Source organism: Perna viridis, chromosome 1 (assembly GCF_037379345.1).
Source record: "Perna viridis isolate PV_CMFRI_1.1 ecotype Kerala chromosome 1, ASM3737934v1, whole genome shotgun sequence".
Taxonomy (NCBI): domain Eukaryota; kingdom Metazoa; phylum Mollusca; class Bivalvia; order Mytilida; family Mytilidae; genus Perna; species Perna viridis.
Window position 1 is genome coordinate 30,735,238 of NC_142445.1, and position 25,295 is coordinate 30,760,532.

General features: G+C 33.3%; 1 protein-coding gene across 1 annotated transcript; it reads left to right on the forward strand.

Moving 5' to 3' along the window:
* Nucleotides 1-768: 768 nt before the first annotated feature.
* On the forward strand, nt 769-1,696 carry LOC148628326 (uncharacterized). Its single transcript, XM_088564718.1, has one exon. It carries the CDS (start codon nt 809-811, stop codon nt 1,556-1,558), a length of 750 nt encoding a protein of 249 aa, XP_088420844.1. The 5' UTR covers nt 769-808; the 3' UTR covers nt 1,559-1,696.
* The last annotated feature ends 23,599 nt before the right edge of the window (nt 1,697-25,295 follow it).

Below are 25,295 nucleotides of genomic sequence, written 5' to 3' on the forward strand. Positions count from 1 at the left end.
CACAATACATAAATACATTTTATAGCAGTGCTGCCATGCGGGCTGTTTTCGAAGCTTTAAATGCCAGTCCCTGTAAGAATTAGGCAATAGGTGAAACTTGGTATGAAAAACCCCACAATTTTGATAGTGTAATTTGACTATTCGCACCATCAGAATCAAGGAAAAGTGGCAAAATTGCCCATATCATGCTGGACCATTGAGATACAATTTCATTGAAATGGACGGCAAATGAACATTTCAAGGGCAGATAACTCTGTCAAAACCTCATTTTTATAACATTCTATTGAAAAATGACTGAGCAAAGTCAGTGATGCAGAGATTAAGTAATGATCTTTTCAAATAGAGAAAGCATCCTTGAGTGATGTTACATAGTCAGATCGGTGGGGTTTTGACATGCATGTTTCTGATTTTTCCCATTTTGTCAGATTTTTACAAAAATATACATTCAAAGACAGTTATATTCGATTAAATGTCTATTCGAAAGAAGTGGAACCAATTTTTAAATTAGTTAAAACTGAGTATCACTGCATCGATTTTACAAAGAACTCGCAATAGAAAGTCAAACAAACGTAATTTATACATACCGAACTTGATAAAAATTCGGTAAGAAATTTTAGAAAAAATATTATTTAATAATAGGTTCGTAGATCACTGACGTCACTGTTTTAAATCTTTAGATACGATTTACAATTGTTCATTTCCTTTATGTAGAAAAAATACATATTTATCAATTATGAGTCAGTTTTCTCTTTCGCTATGTAATAAAGAGGTATTCTACAGAATTTTTAAATAAAATTTTGAGTAGTGAATGAAAACGTATAGAAACAATATGGCAAACATTACTATTTCAGAATGGAATGAAAGAATATCACAAACTTTGTTACCAAACATTATATTTTTGTCATTGCTGACAGTACTTGCAGTTTGTGGAAATGTTTTAGTATTGATAGTGTGCATTTTTCGAATGAAGGGAAATATAGAAGAGAGATACTACATACCGATTTTATCTGTTTTTGATCTCATTGCTGCCACATATTGTGGAGGAAGTAGGATTTTTATTTATTTTCATCCAGTAACATTCCAAAAAGATACAGCTTGCATAATATCATTTTTTAGCGGCTTTATGACTTATATACCCGTTTTCTTGTTAATTTCTTATCAGCGATTTCTACGAATTTGTAGACCTACAAAATCACCATTTAGTGTAAGAACAAAACGAAGTAGTGTGGCTATTTGCGTCATTGTGTCGTTACTTTTGGCCTTACCTTTAGGTTTTAATGGAACTGGATGTGCATCAAAGAGTAAAAGATCTTCTTTGGCAGGTTTGATTTACTGGATTGTATGGTGTATTCTTATTTTAATCATAATTATAGTATTGATATGTTTGTATTCCAAAATTGTAGTGGTTGTTTATAAGAGCGACAAACGTTCAACTACAAAATGCAATCGCAGCTGTGGATATACTATGGAACGCAAACAAACTTTCGACAGCACAGATGCGTCTTCTACAGCAATACAGAGCAGAGGTTCAAAAGAACAAAAAATTGCAAAACAATGATGACATTCAATTGGAACAAGATCACGTGTCAGTGTCAATGCAATCGGTAAAACAGACGAGTAAGTTGAGTAAAACTAATCGTCGATTAACATACAAACTAGCGATAATGTTTCTTGGCATAACCGTTGTATTTGTTGTAAGTTTCATACCAAAATTGTTGATTCTCATCATTGAAGGTGTTAACACAGGGTTCTGGGAAGAAGTTTCCATTGACGAAATACCAGGTCTCATGTTTTTACATCACTTGTTTATTTTAAATAACGTTGTTAATCCCTTCTTCTATTTCTTTATGGACACAAAGTTTAGAAAAGAGGCCAAAATCTTGCTTAAAAACTTGTTTAGGTTGTAAAATATGTATTAATTGTGGAATGCGGCAAAAAAAAAGGTGATGAAGGTGAATGTTTTAAACAAAGCATTGTATTAAAGATGTATTTGTATTAACGATTTGATGTTAGATAATAAAAAACTCACCTATGAAGAGTGTTTTCCCCCAAAATATTGTAGTATAGCAATAATTATGTTGAATATTATGATATCACCTCTGTAATTCAATAACATTCGGAAAATCGATACCGGGAAAGACAAATATTGATGACACAAAATATGATATTGTTGAAAATTACAAGAAACTTCGTAAATATGTATTTATATGTTTTGTCTTACGTACATTTAAAAAAATCCCTTCAAACATTAACAAAAATGGGATATTTTACTTGGAAAGGTAGATTAGAATGATATTTTTTCTTTGAATCCCCCCCCCAAAAAATAAAACACTCAATTTTCAAAACTTTCAGTACAATAGTAATCAAGGGAACCAGGATTCTATCGAATTCAAAAGAATGTAATCCAGGAGCAGAAACCAGACGTGGAAAACAGACAAAAGTAAATGAGCAACTCGGATTGTACTGGTAATATGCCTTATGTGAAAAGTGCTTTGGAATATGTGAAATATTGTATAAAGATAGAAATAATTAATCAGATGTATACCAACCCCACTCAAGAACAATTGTTACAAAAGATAGTTGTCCTTGCAAGCTGCTCTTTGTGTCATTCAAAACAAATACTTTATTTGTTTTCTTTCTTTGTAGTTTGTAATATATATTGTGACTTTCAGTAATATGTGACTGTACTTTCCATGCTTGAAAAATAAATAAATTACAAAAATAAATCACCACGCTTGTTATGAACTTCAATGTTGGCTAATAAACGATTAATCCTTTCAGTTTTTAATTTATTTTTACTAATATTTATGTGATAAATGGTTTTATTGATTATCTTATAGTAATACTGCATAAAGTAAAAGCAAAAAAGTAGTAAGATTTTGATAGGGAATTGACTGCCGGTATGTACTACAGCTGAACATTGTGAGATACGGAAGATGCTTGAACATAGCTTTTTCGTGATCTTACCTCGTAGATATACTTCCTTAAATCTAATAGCCGAGTGATGTTTTTTAAAATAAATAAAGTCGATTATTTTTTGACTTTATTGCATCCTCCTTAGATGCAACTGAGTTTTGTACATATACAATCTACAATAATTGACCTTCTAGTTAGTTCATACATATAGTAATTATTTGGTAACCTTTTGTGATGAAATCGGCGAATTATAAGCATTTTGAATGTTACAGTACTGTCGAATACGCATAATTAAGTTTAAGCTTAATAGCTATTGCACTGAACATTAATTTTCGGCCATCTTACAAAACCATAATCATCTAAAATTTCAATGAACAAATAATGTTTAAAATGACAAAACCTCCTCTTTGTTTCCGGTCAAGTTTAGTTTTTACATTGTGAAATCCGCAACTGCCTTTATTTCATGTAATTATCAATGTAATGACTTGATAGATATTAAACAAGTTAAGCATGAATGAACATTAATCTTTGATAGTCATGAAAAGAGGATGTTTATTTAATAGAAAATGTTCTTTGTGCAAATGAAAATATGGCCTTGGTATTAAATTTAGCCTCAATGACTTAATTGTTTGAATACACATATGCATAGGCCTATTGTTAAAATAAATGAATTAAAAAGACAAGGCCATTTATACTGCTTTAGAATCTCTTCGAAGCATTCATAGTTTAGGTCTTATGAGTTATGAATATACACAACATTAAACTTAAAATCGCGCTTGACCACCGACGACATTATCTGTTTAAACATGTGTAAATCACAGACTATATATTCTCCAAGATTCCGTATTGTTTTCTATGAGGACCCGTTTGAAAATGCAAACTTCTAAAATGAAAAAGTATAAAGGCAATGCCAAACAAAGACTACAAAGTATTTAAAATCATTCATATGCAGTTACAGGTATGAAAATGAAGATGGCAATTTGTGCTCCCTCTACTGCAAATAGAGCTGTAACAATAAACCCTGATGAAAGCGGTAGGTTAATCACACCATAAAACCTCGTTTGACCAACCATTGTCGTCAATCATCGTGTCTAAACCCTTACACACACTTTAGGGTATCAACGCGGATTTACTATGACTGTTATTTTCTGAGAAAGAACGTGGTTACTCTGAAATGAATGAAAAGTTCACCCTTTCTATACAACAATATTAGCATTTGATGTTAGAATGATCATGTTTTCATATTTTGCCTGTCTTCAGAGATACATGTTCACGTAGTGGCGTGAAAAACGAATGTAAACAAAGCAATCTGTGTAATGTTTTATCTTACTCTTCAAGACGGTCTGTCAGGAGCCTCAAATGCCAGCCAGAACAGGAACTTCTAAATTGTAGAATTCTCAGATTTCTGATAAATGTTTAAATGCTGGATTTCTCGGTTTTACTATCTTACAACGACGGTTGGAACAGTATATTTTTGAAACCAGACTTATTTTAGAAACGTTTGTTATCAAAATGATACCAGTCATAGACAGTCATATAACAGTCATAGAAGGAAGGTAAAATCAAGAAAAGGTAATTATGGGAACCAAGATTTTAGCGGCAATCAAAAGAATGTTGTCCAGGGACAAATACCAGACATGGAAAACAGACACATACAACAAAGAACATATAATAACCAAAATAATACGTACAAAGCGGCAAAAGCAACGCGGATTTCACTAAAACTGGGAGCATGGACCACATGTACCGGTAAGATAGGCGTCCTCTGCTTACGACAAGCTCTGGCATAGCGTATGAGTTGTGATATAAAACTATACACGCAGGTGCTGAATGAATGTTGCTACTGATGAAAGGGAAGTTGACAATGCGTTATGAAAAGTAATCGCGCCTGGTTAATAGTTTACCTTTACCATCGATCTCTAAATGTAGTTTAAGATTTTGTGAATGATTAAAAATACGGATATTTTCTGAAGAGATGTCCTGTAAAATTACAAACAAACCGGCGGATCTATGCAAATATTTACCAAATGGGGCAGTGGTTCCGATCAAGAAATTCATATACCTAAAGGGGTTCCAGGGTATTAGTTGCCTCCCATTTTTTTGCAATGTTTTAAATTAAAGTGTTACATAACCCCGAAACCATCCTGATGTATCACCACCTGTATCATGTATTTTAGTACGGTTACCACCTCGTTACACTGGAAGCCCAATGATGACAAATAAACATGCAACTTTGCTAAAACGATGGCATAGGAATTTCTATAATGCATTTCTTGGGAATGGTGTCAATCTGTGGTCAGGTGATATTTCTTTTTGCAATAATCATTCTATTTATCTATTTTGGTCATTTGAAGTCCCGTAGGTGCTCTAGGGCCTTAAATGTGTATGGCAAGTGTTTCCTGTACCAGATATAATTGTTGAAATAATATTCTAACACTTTCGCGTTTATGTTAATGTACATCTGTCTTTGGAACTATATGACAGGAAACTAAATGCTCTCACGACTGATAGGTGTAAGACATGATTTGTTTCAATGAATGTGGCTTAGGTTTGAAAGATTTAACAGACAGCTTCGACTTGAAGGTCGATAAATATAATTTCGACTTGAAAATGTAGAAACTGGGAAAGGCCAACTACAGTTTGTAGTTTAATCATGCAGTATGTCGGAGAGTTTTGTGTTTATTTATCTTGGTGTTTACGTAAATTGATATCGAACCTGAATTTCACGCAAACTACGATGCATTATGAATTATGGCACTTGTGTTTGTATGTGTTTTTAATATCCTTCATGATCAAAATGGTGAATTCAATATTAACCATTTACAACAATAAACTCGAATAAGATATCCGTACTTTTCTTTTATATCCTATGTTTTGCAAATTGACGATTATGCGGCGTATTTGAGGGATAAAAATTCAAACGATTGATATTAATTGATTCAGTTCATGAGTACTTTGATTTTTATTCATTTCAGTGTTAATCACCCACGTTATCCGCAACTTTTCACAGGAAAACATGACTGCAAACTAGTTTCAACTCCGGCTTATGGGTTAGACACGGTGGAAATAAAATCAGGACAACTGCGGTTGTTCTCAACTTTCCGGTTTTCACCTTGATAAATACTAGAGTACTCTTCGAAAGCAGAAAAAATATGATAATGTTAACTGAATGGAACCAAGATTCTAGTGAAAATCTGAAGAATGTTATCCAGGGGCAAAGACCAGACATGGAAATCAGACACACACAACAAAGAATAAGCCAAGATAATACAAGCTCGACAGTAAATTTATCATAAAACAGAGGGAACATACATACAGCAAAAATATTCGAACAGTGAGCAAACCCCCTTTTAAGAATGCCCATATTTGTACCTATATACAAATCTAAATCTAAATCTAACATTTATTATTCAAGATCGAAGGCAAAACTCTAGCGTCACCTATATCATTAAGGTATGTTCAGTTGAAATTCTTTTTCGTGAACCGTTCATTATTTACCCCATATTTTGTCAAATCATTTTCAAGTGAAAACACACATTTTTGAGAACAAATTCTCCAATTCTTTCATACAGATATACCGAAGAAGATGTTATCCTACCCTACCGGTCCATCTACTTCATGTGCCAAGTTTTTAGAGGAGTGGTCATTTACTTTTGTTACTTATTTTGGTTGTTGTGTGTGTCTGTTTCCATGTCTGATTTTTGTCCTTGGATTACATTCTTTTAATTTCCGGTAGAATCTTGGTTTCCTTGATTACTAATACATACAGCCTTTTCTTTATCCAGGAGAAAACGGAATAAAAAAGCTGTAGCATCTCTGAGATGAAACATACATCCAGCATTCTATACGTGTGGTGTCCTCAATGAGAAAATCTCTTTTTAAACACCCGGCATCACACAACGTCGAGAATAAAGACTATCAAGAGACCATATCACAATTTCTTAAGATTATAATTACCCCTATTCATAATAAACATTAAGTCAAGAAGTACATCAATATTGCAGGTATCACGATTGCCCGTGTTGTAAACATTTTCCTTGAATTTGCATATTTATACTTAATTAAAAAAACAGTTCTGTATGAAGATGCCTCGTCAGATTTAGTTGTACCCTGCCTAATGAACTGATATTGGCTGATTATGGGTATGGTACAGTAAACGTACTACACGGTAATGGTGAACTGAAACCACCAGTCAATAAAGGAAAGTCCTTTTAAAGACGTGTTTGAATATGAATAGAATAATAAAGTCAAAGTTGGATTAACCTTGATAGACTTTGTCAAAATGAATACTTTGTAATGACAGACAATGCCAATATGGATTTGATTTTTTATGAATGGCCGGGGCCGTATGGACTTTCTGCGATGAGCTACGTCAATTAGAATGTATATGTGGTTTAATAGTTGGTATTTAACTTTTTTTACTATACGTATGCAAACTTTAGTTATTTTTGTCTGATATGTTTTTACACGCAAATTCAACTTAATTTTGTATGTTTCAAATAGATCAATAAATTATTTAACAGATGAGAAAAGGGAGATTGTCTACCCAATCATTGACTTTAATAACTTTTTGGACAATTTGAGGAAATGTAAGGATATTTCTGAAAAGGAAATTGATGTGAACACCCTAAATAAAAAAAAACCACACACACAAAAACAAAACAAAAAACAAAAAACAAAAAACAAAAACTAAAAAACAACAAACAAAGAACAAAAAAAAAACAAACAAACAAACAAACGAAAAACAAACAAAACCAACCAAACAAACAAACAAAACAAAAGTATGTTTCTTACAAATTGCATTTTACTGTAAAGGTGTCATGGTAAAAAGAACTTAAGTGTCTTTGTATGTTTCCATGTGTGATTGTAAAATGAAGTAACTATGCCAAAAACTTCATAAAGTTCCTAGTAAATAGGAAAAGAATTAAATTTCCCCTCAATTGAAATTACATGTTACTGAGTTTTAGGTACTTCTGTCTAAATTACTGTAAATATGTTTTAACCATGACGTCTGTCTGTCAGTCACTCAGTCTCTACACATCTTTTGTTAGCACAACCTTTAAACCGCTGGCTGAATTTAAATGAAATTTGTTGGAAGGTTAGACGACAAATGTAGATGTACATGAACTTAAATGATTAATGCCATAGGAGTCCAAAAGAAAATAAATTAACATAAAGGTTTTTCTTGTTAATGCCATGCACGTGTATCAGTTCCTTAACGGCTTAAGAGGTTTCTATAAAATTTTAAATTTAGTGAGGATTTTACATTAACACTTTACTATATTTAAAGCCGATAGTACTCTCGTCACGAGCTTGTGCAAGTATTTAAATATAGCCTCATTTCATTTCCAAAGAGAAGAGTTATAAATCAAAATTTTACCTGCAATCTTTACGTTACTTGTCATAAGTAAATAAATTGACTGCCTATTCACAACAATGAAGTGTTTTGTACAAATCCTCCCTTTTTTAGCTGTCTTCAGTATCTGATTGTAATGTGCCTATAGTCTGAGAAAGGGTAATCAAGGGAACCAAGGTTATAGCATTAATCAAAAGAATATAATCCTGAGACAAAAACCAGACATGGAAAACAGACATACACAACAAAGAACATAAAGTAACTAAAATCATACATACAAAGTAACGAAAGCAAATGAGCAACTCGGACTCCACTTAAAACTGAGAGCATGGATCAGAAACACCCGCCGAGTTGTTCATAAAAAGTCAAATCCGGGGTAGACAAACGAGGAAAGGAAAACTATGACACGTTGAATAAATCAGTTTTATTAGTTAGTTTTATTTATTATTTATTATTTTGTTAAATTAGAATTTTTCTAAAATATCTATATATTAATAAAAGATTTTATCAATTTTGGTATGTTTATATTCTGTTTGTATGTTGTTAGTTGCTTTAATCATAAACTTTTTCCTGACTGTGTGTTGCAATTTCATTTTTATAACGATTACAATACGGCGATACCCAATTGAAAATACTTTGAAAATGGCTGGAGATGAATTGATTTCATGGTAAACGAAAGAGGAAAGGAAAACTATGACACGTTTTCATGGCGCAGATAGATTCATCGTAACGATCCACGAGTTCATGATTACGACCATTAAATTTCTGTAGTGATGACTTCAATCTTGTAGCAACATAACCCTGTTCTAGAAGCCTATTTGTTAGAGTTCTAGCGGGATACAAAAAGTCTGCATAGTTTCGGCAAGCTCTGGCATAACGTATGAGTTGTGATATGAACATTCCATACGCAGGTGTTGAAGGGGTGTTGCCACAGATGAAAGGAAAGTTGACAATTCTGAATTAAAAGTCATCACGTTTGTCGTAAATTTTTGGTCAATAGTTTTTCTTTACCATCGATTTCTAAGTGTAGGTCAAGATATGAGGCTGATCTCACAGTGTCTGCAATATCCTTTATCTCAAGTTATTTGGGGTAGATGCGATAAACTGAGATTAAAGGATCTAGCTAAACGATATTCTTTCTTTCGGATCAGATCAGCTATAAAGTCAGCCTTATAAAAGTGAAGGAATAGGTCAGCAAGTAGAGGAGCATAATTTGTTCCCATTTGAATGCCGACCGTTTGTCGGGAAATGCGTCCACCACACTGGACAAATATATTCCAGCATTTTGTAAACATCTTCCTCTGTATATTTGGAAGATGATTTGGAATTATTTTCTATAAAGTATGAGAAATCACTACCAAGAACTATATATTTGTATCTAGGTGTACCATCTTTTTTGGAAAAACAACGATGTATAATGTTTTTAAGTCGGGATTTTAACCGAGTATGGGGAATATAAGTGTGCAGTGTTGAAAAATCATAGGTTTCAATGCTATTATATACTGATAATAGTCTTGAACTGATTGTCTCCAAAAGATATTTCGAATTTTTCAGGATTCACATTGAATTAATACCACTACGGAGTAACTTCCTCTTTGGAGAGTATGGTAGCAGTACAGGTCTTATCACTTCTATTATTTTCTGCGTCTACCTCTAATAATAAACATTGGATGTTAAACGTTTTGCAGAAAAACAATGTTGTTTTGGGCTTTGTCTTCTGGTACGACAACATATTTGTCATGTATAGTAGCCAATGTTTTTCTACATCGGGGTCTTTGAAAACTTATGTAGCATTTGCACTCATTAACCTACTTAAAACTTTCATTCATTTCAAAATTAAAGACCTCACGGCCTTGAACCACTCTGACAGAGAATCAATGTCTTCATGTTTTCGTTTTATCCATTTTCTTGCGTAGTCATCCACGGCATCCATTAGAACTTTAAAGTTATAATTCAAATTTAATGAGCGTGGTTCACGGTACTTGAGACCTTAAGAAAGGATATTACGCAGAAATTCGTTTTCGATGATGGTTAAATCTCCCATAACGACGTGACCGGAAGAACCATATTTGAAAGGAGAGTTTTTGCAAGAACAGTCAGGTGGTTTAGTCTTGAAGTCCTCAATCTCGAGGTTCTGCCATAGCCTTTTATAATTGAAAATTTTGGATGCAATGGGTGAAGTATAGGAACATGAAATAATTGGTATGGATTTGTCTTTGAAATATGAGGTAACATTTTTGTGATGGAGAATGTTAGTCAAATTAATTGCATCTATAACTTTGTTGATAAACGGTAGTGGAAGAACGATCGTTTTTTTTTTCATTTTGACTTTTCACACAAACTGGTTTATAGAGTCTGTGGAAACCAATATCAAAAATGATGGCAACAAGTTTGTATAATGATGAGGTTGGTTCAGAAATAGGAGTGTCCAGACTTGTTTTGTAAAGGGAGTATAGTAGAGTGAGAGGTATAGAATAGAGTTTGGTTCTAATGTAATGAAGTCCAAGAGGTTTTTGTTAGAAAGGAAGGAAACCATCTATGGAGACATCATGACACTTAGGTGACGTATAGTGGCGATGGCCGTGACTCCTTTCCCGTCTTCCATTTTTGTCAAATAAATTCATCACATTTATGCTATTGTTATATTGGCTTGGAAGGTTTCCTATAATGTTGTCATTGCATCCGTAAGGTATAGCAGTACCTAGTCTGCGTATCCAGTACTCCTCTCTTTCCCTACGATAGTTTTTACTTAGAATGGGAATGTTCGTAGGATCATGATTTTTTTCTAAAATTTATTTTTTTGTCCTTGAATATTCATTTTCGAGTACATTTTAATGAAATTACAGCTGATTTTTTTTTCAACGTGAGAATATTTAAAAATGTAAAAAGTCTTTAATGTAAAATAGTAATATTTCCTTGAGATAGTGGTGCGTTTAGCCCGGATCATTTTATACCATGATTCACCTTAATCTTAGACTGCAACTTATATGATAAGCATTCTATTTAAATATACAAAAATCAACAAGTGTATCAAAGTTTTAGATAAATAAAGATAAATTGACTTATGAGAGGCAGGATATTTGGTGCCGTCTTCTGCATAATATTGCAGTCCATGCCCTTACCCTGTGGCATGATTTTAATTCGGCTCCAGGCGTTTTAAATTTTCCAACCACTTCCAAACCTTTCCCTTCCCTCCTCGCACTTCACATCTATTGCATTTCTACCTCCCACAACCTCTTCTTAGAATGAAGGAAATAACTGTTACATTTGAAAAAAAAAAAGAAAAATACAGAATACTTATTTTGATAATAAACAACAACAACAAAAAAAAAATAATAATAATAACAATAACAAAAAAAAAAAAAAAAAAAAAAAAAAAAACAACCTCCCCCCCCCCCCAAACCCCCCCTAAAAAAAAAATACAAATACAAAAACCTTGAAATACTATAAAGGTTAATGATCGGGATTTATTTTTACCATTATTTTGACAAACGACAGGATTCTTCAATTATTGGGATATCTTCTATATAAAGTGACAATAAATGGCTGTGAATGTAAACTGATCTAAAATATTTTGACGAGTGACTTGGTTTCAAAGCTATTTATTAACTAAATTTAACTGTTGCATTTTATGGCAAATAATTTGATAAGCTTACACTTCCTGTTTTGAACTTTTCCATATGTTTGTTTGTTTTTACTTCATGTGTATCTGGTAGTATGTGTTCGTGTAATGAAACTAGACGCATTAACAAACTAGAGGCAAAGTTTCCTTCAATGGAAAAAGTTTGACCACAAAGATACAGAATCGACTCGCCAAATTACAGGATTCACCCAAAAAGGGAATAAAGGCAGTAAATGTCAATAAATCAAATGATCTAACGATGATCCGAATAGTGATGATTACATCTTAGATGTTATTGAAAAAACTTGTAGGCATATTATTTCTTTAATGTCGATGTTTCATTATATCAATAATGTTACTAAAATTAAATATAACAAGTCAGGTAATAATTGGTTGAAGTAGACAAAAACAATTTAACTTATTTATCACACCGTATCTAAAATTTGAGGCAGGTTTTACGGTTTCAACGCCGGTGTTTGTTAATTTACGGTCATTTCCTAAGAAAATAAGTGGGCAGTCTAAGTAAATTGCCCTGATATGAATTAGAATGTTTCATATATCTTTCATAGTGCAAATACTTCTGTTCCAATAATTTCTTATCTGTTATAAATCTCTCACTCCTCTCCGGATTTTATTCAATTATTATTGAATGCATGGGAAATCCCTGGCTTCGTGATAATCCTTTATAATTAAGGGCGCCGCCGTAGAATCTACGCAAAGCGACACCTTCATGTAAATGAAGACGATGATGCACAATGTATGAAATTATGTACACACAATGATAACAATGACAATAACAATTGTTTTTGTTATGTTTATTTTGTAGGTTTTTTTTTTTTTGTTACAAAAATAATAATTTACAAAATATAACAAATCACGAAACTTCATTTTTTTCAAAACCGTTCTTGTTGAGAGCGATGCTTGTAAGTCTTTATAGGATAAAAGGCATATCATATATAGAGCAATTCTTGTTAAACCATTTCAGATTTATCTATTTTGCTTAATGATCCCGTTGCAACCGTCGTTGAAAGAATGCAAAACCGTCAAACCCGACTTTAATTGAGAGCATTTATGGTATATTTGCAGACTTCGTGATGACAAAAGGAGTTCCCAATATGCATTTAAGGGGCATGACTTACCGTTTAGAGGTGAAAAGGCTAAAAATGAGACAAAATTTGCTTTGTGTTCATTTGCTTTTTATGAATGATTGAAAAACGGTAAACTTTTACCTCTAAATACAAGCAACTGCTTTTGCCTTGATCATTGTTGATTATATTGGTATATATATAATCGTAGTTGCCATTCATATCAAAGTATTTACTTAGGATACCGACTGTGAATACGGCGTTGGAATCGTAAAACATGCGATTAGATGGGTATGGTTCTATTTATTATACAAATTTACTTTCGTCAGACCAAGCAATAAAACTGTTTGTTGCAATTAATTCTAAGACTTTGGTAAAACATGTGTAATCGAAAAAAAAGTATACATCAATAAAAGTACATTTCTAAAGAAGCAAAACAACTTTACAATAAGGCTGGAATGAATGAAATGTTGTCACAATTACTGACAAATTAAGTTTAGAACAAATAATTAGATTAGATAGTGCGACATGAAAGGATTCACTAATTTTGATGGGATTTAAGGAGGTATAGATAGGGTAAGTGACACTGTTTCAAAGGAAAGTTGAAAGGCTTTGGTGAACTGAATATTTTCACTGTGCCATCTGATGGGAAATATGTTTCCACTTGGTTGATAGTTGCTGGAAACACTAAAAGTGTATTTACCCAAATAGTTGTAATTTCAGTAGAAAGGGGACGTATATTATCTGACAATTTTTATCGTTCTAGTTTTGAAACTGTCACAGGTATAGTTGTTCTAAATGTATCAAAAGGTGATGTCGTTTTTATCAGAACGCATCCTACTCATGTTGCAGGGCCGGTACATAGTTACCCAGACCAACATTTGTCATTTCGTGGTTGGAAAATAGTTTAATTTCTGTATGAAAATTGACTTCATGGACTCAAACTTTTCTTCAGTTTTCCTTAAGAAAAAAATGATATAAACTTTAATGTGATTACACTAATTGCAATCCATTTTACTATACTAAAAGTAAAATATGTTTAAACAATTAACACTTTTCTTTGTTTACAAATACATATTATTTCGACAAAGATTTTATCGCACATAGTATAACCATTTCACACTGATGTTATAAGTCATTCCTTGCATTGCATATTGTATCGGTGACAGCTTTGGCTTCCAATAATTTTGGGTTTGAGTACTTCTAGTATGCAACTAATATTTTGATTTTTATCTTCCGACATATTTGATTTTAATGCTGCTGATGAGAGGTTACTCCTTGAAATTACGAGTACAGCATATCGAAATTTACAATATATAACACTGGTATTTTTGGTATATTGATACTTTGCATAAAAACCGCATTAAGACATACATTCTAAATACACAAAGCTCTAACAAATTTATCAATTCAAAATCATGTCGTTAGTACATCCTTCTTTGTACCACAAGATACGCCCAGACGGATTCTTAACGTGAAGCGACAGTCGGAAGGAATTAAGGCATGTAATTCAGATGAAAGATGAAGGACTCACATGCGGAGAGGCATAGAAGCTGACAAAAGACAGATATAGATGGATAGAAACAACTGCAGCCTTATGGTTCTTTCCAGACGAAGAGGAAGAGATATAAAGTCCCACTCTGACGCGTTATTCTAACTTTCTAGAAAAGCAGAGGACGCTTCCCCTACCGGTGCTCCTGGTCCATGCTCCCATGTGTCCGAGTTGCTCATTTACTTTTGTTACTTTGTATGTATTATTTTAGTTACTTTATGTTCTTTGTTGTGTATGTCTGTTTTCCATGTCTGATCTTTGTCCCTGGATTACATTCTTTTGATTACCGCTATAACCTTGGTTCCCTTGATTACTCTTTTACAACAGAAGGTTTGTAGAACACTGTATTTATCATTTTGATACGATGTACACTTGTGTGGTCTGTTTAGAAAAGTACTACCACAGTGCTAATATTCATTTTCCTTGTACGCAATAAATACATATCTGTCAATCACGAGTCTGTTTCCTCTTTCACTACGTAATAAAAAACTGTATTCTATTTAATTTTGAGCTGTGACTGAAAACGTATAGATACAGTATGGCAAAGCTCGAATTAGATACCCGTACTTTTCTTTTATACCATGTTTTGCAAATTGACGATTATGCGGCGTGTTTGAAAAGAAAAATTCAAACGATCGATATTAATTGATTCAGTTCGTGAGTACTTTGATTTTTTATTCATTTCAGTGTAACTCACACACGATAGCCGCAACCTTTCGCAGAAAAACATGACTGCACATTAGTTGAAACCGTTAATTCTGCATTATGGGTTAGACATGGTGGAAATAAAATCAGGACAACTACGGTTGTTTTCAACTTTCCGGTTTTCGAATTGATAAATACCTCAGTACTCTTTTCGAAAAAAGAAAAAAAAAACATTATAATGTTAACTGAAAGAGTATTCAATGGAACCAAGATTCTAGTAAAAATCTAAAGAATGTTACCCATGGACAAAGATCAGACATGGAAGGCAGACACATACAACAAACAACATAAAGCCAAGATAATACAAAGTAACATATGAGCAATTCGGACTCCAGTAAAAAACTCTTAGCATGCACCAGGTGGAAATTTGATATTCAATCACTGAAACTTAGTTATCTGGTCATGTGCAGCTGCTCCACGTTTTTTTTTTCTTTCTCTTCCTTTTGTATGTTAAATATTCACATGCTAATTATGCACATGTAATTGTATATGACTGTACTCTTGTTGCATGATTTGTATGCCCTCAAAGGCCCTTTAATAATGACAAAAATGATTATTATTTTTATTTGTATTATTATAAAATGTAAACAATCAAAGAATAAAGAAAACTAAATGAAATTTATGAAATTTTCTGCATTTATGCGATAATTTGTTAAGTATGTAGGCAACTGATTTTGAAAAACTAATACACATATTTCTAAAAGAAAAGGTAAAGTAATTAAGTAAATTATGAAGAAGATTTCCACAAATAGAGGCTTTGCTAATGATTTTACATTGCGGGTCGTAAAATGCCCCTAACATATGCACGACATTAAATTTATCATAAAAACAGAAGAAACATACATGCAGCAAAAATATTCAAACGGTGAGCAAGCCCCCTTTTTAGAATGCCCATATTTGTAACTATCTACCAATCTAAATCTCCCACCACCTCTTCTTAGAATTAAGGAAATAACTGTTACATGTATGTAGTGGTCGACAAAGAAATCCGACAATGAGCGCATGTTTCGTCATAATGCTTAAACGAGTAACCTTATATAATATGAGCTTGTGGTTATTCAAATTGTAATAAAAAAAATCGTGAAGTAATATAAAGACTAACGATCAGGATTTATTTTCACCATTAGACTAAGATGTTATTATTATTATTTTTTTGGGGGGGGCTGGGGGGGGGGCAAAGGCCCATATTAACATCCATTTCTTCATATTGCATAGAGTTGAAAATGATCGCATTCAACTCGGGAGGGGTCAGACGTTTCAATTCAACATTCATTTTCTAATTCACTTTTCATGTCGCACAGTTTTGGGAATGGTTGCAATCGACTCGGTAGGTATCAGAGGTCATATTTCATCTTCAGAAACACTCGTTTTTTTATCAAGCTTGCTGTATAACTAGAGCAAATTATTGACAATATTGTTTTAATTTTGACATTTGACAGGATTCTTCAATGGTTACAATATGTGAAGATAACTTCAATATAAAGTGAGCATAAATGATTGTTAATATAAATAGGTCTGAATATGTTTCAATATTACAATGAGTCAAAGCTATTTGTTGACTAAATTCTTTGATAAACTTACACTTCAGGTTTTGAACTTTGCTTTAATAGATGGACAATTCAATGTAATACTTACGTTTTTTTGTTTGTTTGTCTGTACCCCATGTGCATCTGGTAGTATGTGTTCGTGTAATGAAGCTTGACGCACTGACAAACTAGAGGAAGAAATTTTCACCATTTGGAAGCTAAAACACTATATTAATGTACCCTAACACACAAAAGCTTATTTATTTTACGGTATTCTGATAAAAAATACAATAACGGGTGATAAAGAAGAAATTCGTAAATTCTGACAATTCCCTTTTTTTCGATGTTATAGCTATTGTCATCCCAAAACGAAAATATAAGTGTCTAAATTGGTCAGATATGTTGAGAACATTATTATCTTAAATATGAATGTCTAAAATGTGAATTTTACGGTGCCCGGCTGCTGTGAATGAGAATTCTGTTCGATACTGAGACCAGTTTTCAAGGGGTAGGGGAAATATTTTAGCATTTTTTGAAAATTCTTTCTTGATAGAATTATCAAGAGAACCATTGTTGTGGTGGTAATCAAAATAATGTAATCCAGGGACAAAGACAAGACATGGAAAACAGACATACACAACAAAGAAAACAAAGTGACTAAAATCATACACACAAAGTAACAAAATCATGAACGAGCAACTCGGACTGCACTAAAAACTGGGAGCATGGAAATTAGGTTTTTTTGTGGCAGATCCTATAATATAAGTGGTACAGGATGAATTTTATCCCACTGATTCTTGTTCCAGTCTTTGACATTAATAAAAAAAACAACATTCAACTTTGAGAAAGAATGCATTTGTCATATGAAATGGATGAAATTGTTTTTTGATAACAGAATTTGTCATCTGCCATTCACTGCCTGGTTATTACATGGACACCCTCTTAAACATTTAAGACAGAAATGATCTACTAATTATGGAATTTCAACTTTGTAGGAGTTATTCATTATACTTTATTATGTTTTGGAAAGAGGAATACCTCCAAAATACAGATTTATATACAGAATTAGCTTACATGAGAATATTAATTTTGTTATTAGCTCTATATTAATTGTTACATGTACGTACGTACCAGTTTTATAACTTAGCCGAAAACGCATCATTTGTTCAGTGGCCGTGGATTTTCAGGCCTCTGTATCAAGTATCAGTCAGCTATCGGCAGTGTCTCTATTTTATATGGATAGAAACTAAATAAGCAGAAATAATCAATATTTTTATTTGCCATACAAAACAACCTCCGATTGATATCTTGGCAAAAGAAGTAATTAAGTTAAGGAGGTAGACCTATGGTAAGGGACATAACTCTTGAAATCAGTGATATGTTTGTATCATATTCAATTTCAACAAGACCTGTCAAGCTTTCATTTGATACAGAATGAAATCAGTCCAAAGTACTGTGATGCTTACATAAGATTGATGTAAAATGCTGAATACAAACGTTCCAATGATTTGTAAGAGTTGTGTCCCTTACCCTAGGTCTACCTCCTTAAATACATCTGCCTATATCAGACATCCCCAGGAGTCCCTCCATAACAATTTCAGTTTTGAACCTACAAAACCGAGAACATGCCTACACTCAACAAAACCTTCAATTCGAAAATAGTAACATATCGATAGGAAACTGATGTTTACAATTGATCATTGTGAGATAAGGAAGAAGCTTGAGTAGATCTTTCACGTGATTTGATCTCGTAGATAAACTTCCTTAAATCTGAAAGTCGAGTGACTGTTTAAATTACACTATAAATATCGAGTTGAAAATGATAGCACTTTCCGTATATCTGTTACTCATTGACATCTTTGCCTGTTTCAATGCAAACGTTTTTGAAGAATGGTGATTTGAATGACTTTAAGCATTGAACTGATCTCTGTTTACTTTTTAAATTAGACCCACATATATATTTACGCAGTTCGAACAATAGCCAATCAAAGAAAGACTTGACGCTAACAACTCAATCTAACGGACTTGCACATGCACAAGTTTTAGGCACTTCTGGTAAAAGCCATTGACATTTATACGCAGTTCGTACTACATAGGACCAAACGAAGCGGGTAATAAGGTGATGAATCAACTTCCATATTGATTTTTTATTTGTTATTCAATATCTTAGTCAACATTGTTTTGACATTAATCATGCCTGTACCTTTGTATTTTCTTATCTCATCAGTGGCATAATTTTAAAAATATAAACGAAATTTCGGTACCCACGCGTTACCCTCTCTACATGCGAACTGGAAGAGCAGTAACCACCGAGTAATATTCCAAAGAGAGGTTATGCATGTAAAAGGGGGTATAAAGGCGGGTCATAACTTTTTATTTTTTTTTTATTTGAGTTTCAATACCTTGTTTGACTAGATTTAGATTTAGATTGTAGATAGGTTTAAGTATGGGCATTCTAAAACAGGGAGGCTTACTAATCGTAAGAATATTTTTTTGCTGTGTGTTTGTTTCGTGTTAAGATAAATTTTTGTCATGCATATGTTAGGAACATTTTGCCATCGGAAATGTAAATTCTTTAGCGAAACCTATTTATTCATCTTTTACTTCATTACTTTACCTTTCGTTTTTGAAATATATGCACATCAATTTTCAAATAGAAATCCACAAAATCAGTAACCTTCCTCCTTAACAAATCATAGCATAAATTTCACATTCATTTCGGATTGTGTAATGTAATGATAATAATAATAATTATAATGATAATAATGATAAGTTATTTGCCCTATTTAAAGGGTCCTTGAAGGCATACAGATCATGCAGCAAGAATACATATACAAACATAATAAACAAAGAAAGAGAAAAGGAAGAAAACGAGAATGAATCAGCTGGGCAAAGAGAGCTAACTCAATTTCAATGTATGCAAAATGAAGTACCATATTATCCTACTTTTTCTAGTTTCGAACAGAATATTGGTGTATCTACATTATATATTGATAAAGTTTGTATTGTCATTTGACATAATCAACGTGAATGAATTTATATATGTAGGGATTTCAAGACTACATACTAGTATTGTGAGAAAAAAAAGCTTTCAAAATTATTATAAGGGAACATTCTAACATGAAATTGAACATTCATTTTACAATGTTGACATAATATTTTAAACGTGTATTCTTCAGGACGGACACAGTATGGTATATAAATGTTGAATTGTTTTTGCATGAAAAGCGCATTACTGTAAACGCTTAATAAAAGAGCTATGAATGAAAGATTATTCGGAAAATCCTACAAACACACACATAACGTTCAACTAGGATAACATACTAGCTAACCACAAGTCCTTTATTGCCCCATTTAATATTCCTCAAAGCGATAAGTCTGAGGACTGTCTGACTGTATGTCCACTTTTATGTATTTACTGTAAAACGGGGTAATTTTCGTGGCGTTTAAATTTCGTGATTTCGCGTATTTTCGGATATTTCTTATCTTTTACCATGCAAAAGAAATTACGCGAGGTTCTGTTTTCGCGATTTTATTAGCGAACATAAACCCCTCGCAAAAAATTTCCATTTCACATTATATGATACTTGTTACAACAACTACAGACCCATTACATGGGAGTGGGTTATTATAGTCGTATATCTCATAAAGACGATATAAAATGTAAAGGTTTTTCAGGTTAGACCCTGTAAACGCAACTTCTTGCCAACAGCCAAAGGCATTTTATAGGATATTTGGGCATAATATGTAGATGTCCAGGAACATATACAGTTATTGTCGCAAAACGCTACAGGAAAGACGAGTGAACTTTTAATGATGGGTTTGACATTTATTATATATGTCAATTTGAAGCGGATTGTATTCTCTTAGCGAGTTTCTCACAGTATTTCCACACTGTGTATTTTTGTTATTTTAAAAAAGGAGTAACAAATGTATTACTCATGAACATGGTTGTCATAAATCAAATCTTTGCTATTTGAATAGTTGAAATGACCATTTTGTTTGACTGTACGATTAGGGTGAAAGATGATGCTGCAATGAGCTAACACAATAAACAGTGCTGATGGTTCAGTTCAAATGCATTAACTATAGTGACAAACTACATATTAAAGACATGAAAAAATCATTTTACTACCGCCAATCAATCCATAAGGTTCAGTTAACAAAATTGCCACGTTTCCACGGAACAGGAAACTACTCGTGCTTCCACGTCAATGTATCGCCTGTATCAGAAACTACTCGCGTTTCCACGTCAGCGTCCCTCAAGAAGCAGGAACTACTCAAATTTTAACGTCAGCACGTCGCCCGAAGCAGGAATTGTGATTTCTTCCACTTCAGCGAGGCTTATTCCTGCTTAGTAAAGTTTTTGTTGCTTGTTCTACATGAATTTCTAAAGGTATTTTGGTCCGGTCTTTCCTAATTATGTCCTCGTTATTGTTGTTTTTTTTTTGTTTCAAAAATTTCACTAGGCACTTCTTCTCTTCCGTACATGACACAAGGACTAAGTCAGTAGAAATGGAGACAGAAGCAAGACACACCTCACAGAAACCAATGGATTTTTTAAAGACTGAAAACCGATATATTGGTAACATCCATGCGGATAACTAATATGCAAGTGATCCCTGATCTTTCTGGAATTACCTATCAAGTTCCTCATATCATGTCCGTTATAATGTGATACATGAAAAAAACATGACAAATGAAACAAACATAAAAATGGCCTGTTCCAGCAATTCATGGAAACTCCATACAATGATAATGGAAAATGGATAAGCGAAAATCGCATTTGACAAATAAAATAACAAAATTTGGCTAAACCTAACGGATTTTTTTTACAAATATAGGAAACAAACTTCTGTCTGACCCCTGTGTTCTCAGCCATGTTTTTCGACGGATCAAAACTCCTCATATCAGTTTTAAGCAGGACATTCCAAGCTTGGTTCGAATGGTCCAATGGTGTCAGAGGAGAAGAGTTTTGAAAAATTATAACGACGATGGACAACTGACGGACGCCAAGTGATGACGGACGCCGAGTTATGGCAACCGTCAGGTGAGTTAAATAAGCCTCCAGAAAATAAGTAAAGTCATGGGAGGGTTTTTACCTTAAAACATCGTTAAAAGACTAAATTTAAAATGAGGATGCACGAACAAGCAGACGAATTATTAATGTGTCAAAGGATGGCTAGATGACAAAATATGTTAGTTAAAATAAAAGTGTTTTTTTCAATCGAATTACGTTTTTGATTAAAAACTTGTATTCCTGTCTTTCACACTGGTTATTCTATTTTAATTTGATTGATAAAATAATCATCCATTTTGTTTTGAATTGATTTTCAATTATTGTTCGTTGTTTTAGGCATATGAAAGATGCACACAACACCAGATTTGTTCATTTTATTAGGCAATTGAAAAAAATATGTAAGACAAAAGTAATTCAAAGTGAAGATATTAAAATGTAATTTGGTAGTAAACCAAACCGTTACCGTTCAAATTAATGTATCAAATATGTAAAATAATTGAGCGTGAACTGATGGGAAGCAGAACACCATAGAACGAGTTTCATAAGATAGGCGTTAATGCTTCCTTACTAGATTTCTTTAAATATGAATGACTTTTCAATTTTTATTTTGAGTTATACCCAATTGCGGAAATACATTGACGGATTCCTTCTGAAATATAACTTATGGCAAGCCAAACTGGTCAAAAATAGCTATTTTCTGATATTAAAAAAGTCGGTATCTAGCATAACAACATCATTATCTGATATAACTTATTCTTTTCTATAATATTAATAATTTAATAGAATTTCCTTATTAGATACTCATTTTTTATATCCAACAATCTTTTTATAATATTAGAAATAAATGCGATTTCTTATATTGAAATCATATTTGGTAATATATCCCTTGCAGCATACTGTATCAGTCGAATCTCTGTCGAAGCCTGTATGTTCTGAAGTTTTTTGAATAATTAGGTATAAGTTTGGGTGAGCCTTGTTGAGTAAGTTGTTGAGTTTGTGATGCCATCCTTCAAAAAAGGTGGTATGTGGTCCTAAGTCCCTCAGTCGAATGGTGGTTCCAACGGTCTGGTTCTCTGTCAACCCACTGTTTTGTCACGTAGTCGTTGAAGCTGGTCTTTAGGTCATCTACTGGATGGAGCCATACGTCTTCTACTCGGTCTGGTGGTACAAGAGGAAGTCCTCATCGTACATGTTGATGGAGAGTTGTTTTTGTATTGCTCTGTCAGGTCATATACATTGACAGAAATGGAATAGACAGCCTTTGATGGTGGCAGTAGTAAATGCTGTCTCTGCTGCTACATTGCGTGCTGCTGACTCGAAGTCCATAAAGATTGCGGTAGGAGCTAAGTGTGTGTTGTTCGTTCCGTCTGCTTTGAGTAGATCGTAGAAGCGTTGGTAAGAAGTCTGGCATTTGTCAGGTAAGATGGCGAATATAAGTGGGTACATCTCTATATCAATGAGTGTGTGAGTGGTGTACAGTTGCTTAAAGAGTATTCCACTGGGGTAGAATGTTCCTTCGGTAAAAATAGGCTAAGGTGTCGAAGGTTGTCGGAAATTTTAATCAATTTTATTCAAATTAAATCATATTCTTTTTTTAAAATAAAATATTATATAAATGTTTTATACTTTAATTTTCATAAAATATTTGGTCTTTATTCCATTTTTGTTTTATTTAGAAATCTCAGAAAGTTTGAAATTTTAATCAATTTTAGCATATTGTCCTATCATGTTGAAATAACATACAGGAACTATTTTCTTGTCATTTTTTTCTAAAAACACCTATTTACTGCTAAACGAACAACACCTTAATTGACCCAAAACTAAAGTTGGATACAGGGGAATAAGCAATTTTAAAAAGGTTGGATAAATGGGAAGACACCGAAAGTTATATAGCAAAATTTGAAATAGAATACTTGATATTAAAAAAATGGACTTTCTAATATATAAGAAAATCCGTTGGAATAAACAATATGAAATAATATACACATCATACGTGACCTTGGGCTGACATTTTTCATCCCGGTGGGATTTATCTATTTGAAATATTCACCATATCCATTCGCGTTTAACTTATATCATACACATGTACGTGTATGGTACATCAAATACTAAGTATGAACTTATGAAGGATCCAGATTTGTACAGGGAAGGCAAAATATAATCTTGGACTCCATTTCTTATTAAAAGCTTTGACTATGCAAAAGCTCGGCAAAAAGAATAGGCCTGCAGCAGCGCTAAGCTTGTCGTAAAAGGCGACTAAATAGTGCTCAGAACCCTAGCCGGGGACTAGGGCGCTCTGCCCACAGAGCAACTGGGTTATGTGCCCCAGGTGGTGGAATGGGGTACCCCTGGCGTGTTACATGCTGGGGTTGTCAGGCTATAATACGGAAAACCTGACCGCAAACCATAGTGGTGCACCGTGTTGGGAAAGATGCCACGTTCCTCGCACGTTAAAGAATCCTACTGTGGTATTCTCCCGGAGTAGGAACCATAGGGCTCTGCCACAGGAGGCTAAATTGCCCGACCCTACCCACCTCCCACTATTTCCAGTAGCAATAAAATTTTTTCTACCCCGTTGTCCTTGTGTCCCATCCCATTTTTCATTTCATCATCATTCAATGTTCATTTTATCATCCACTTCATGTTCATCGCCTAAATATAGCTGAAATATTGCTGCTCGGGCGTTAAACCTCAACAAACAAACAAACAAATGTAGCAGGTGCAATTACTGCTTAAGATTCGGCAGACTCATACCAGCTTTAGATTGACTATAAGAGGGACGACGAATGCAAAGCTTTGTAGCGCAATGTGGGTCAAATGTAAAGGAATCAATACAATTAGCAATACATTTTATTTCCCAAGTACAAAATACTTTATTGCATACAGAAGTCATTAAAATGGAGCAATCTCATTTCAAGTGGGGTAGGTATGTGACAGTTGCACTAACCTTGTTGGAACAGCTAGGCTATTCGCAATGTTGGACTAGAAATTAGTCCTCAGACAATTATGAAAAGTTGACAAAGTTATCTTATTCAAATCTATAAATATTCATTGAAAAGGTGAATAATAAATCATAATACTTCAATGTCTGAAAAAATCTGTTATAAAATATATCAATCTGGATAAAGTTTATTTTCATTTTCAGTATCTTTAGATTATCTAAATAAATTATCAATGACTTAAATCTCAAAACACAACAAAATTAATTAAACTGAAATAAGTTAATCAAGGGACATAAATCAAGCAGTTCTGCCACACAAACAAAGCTCGGCAAAATTTAAGATAAGTTCACTTACCTTTCGATACACGAACGTATCTTGCTTGTCCCATGATTAAGCAAATGTTATACATAGTGTCTACAAATTCAGCATTGTTCCGTTGTCTAGACGTGCTTCTCACATCGGACAGCTCATATACATGTCAAAATTGTTTACAAACGCACACATTTTATGAATGAACATAGTCACATGGCAACTATAATTTCCCTAACCACACCGTGGCCCAATTCAACGG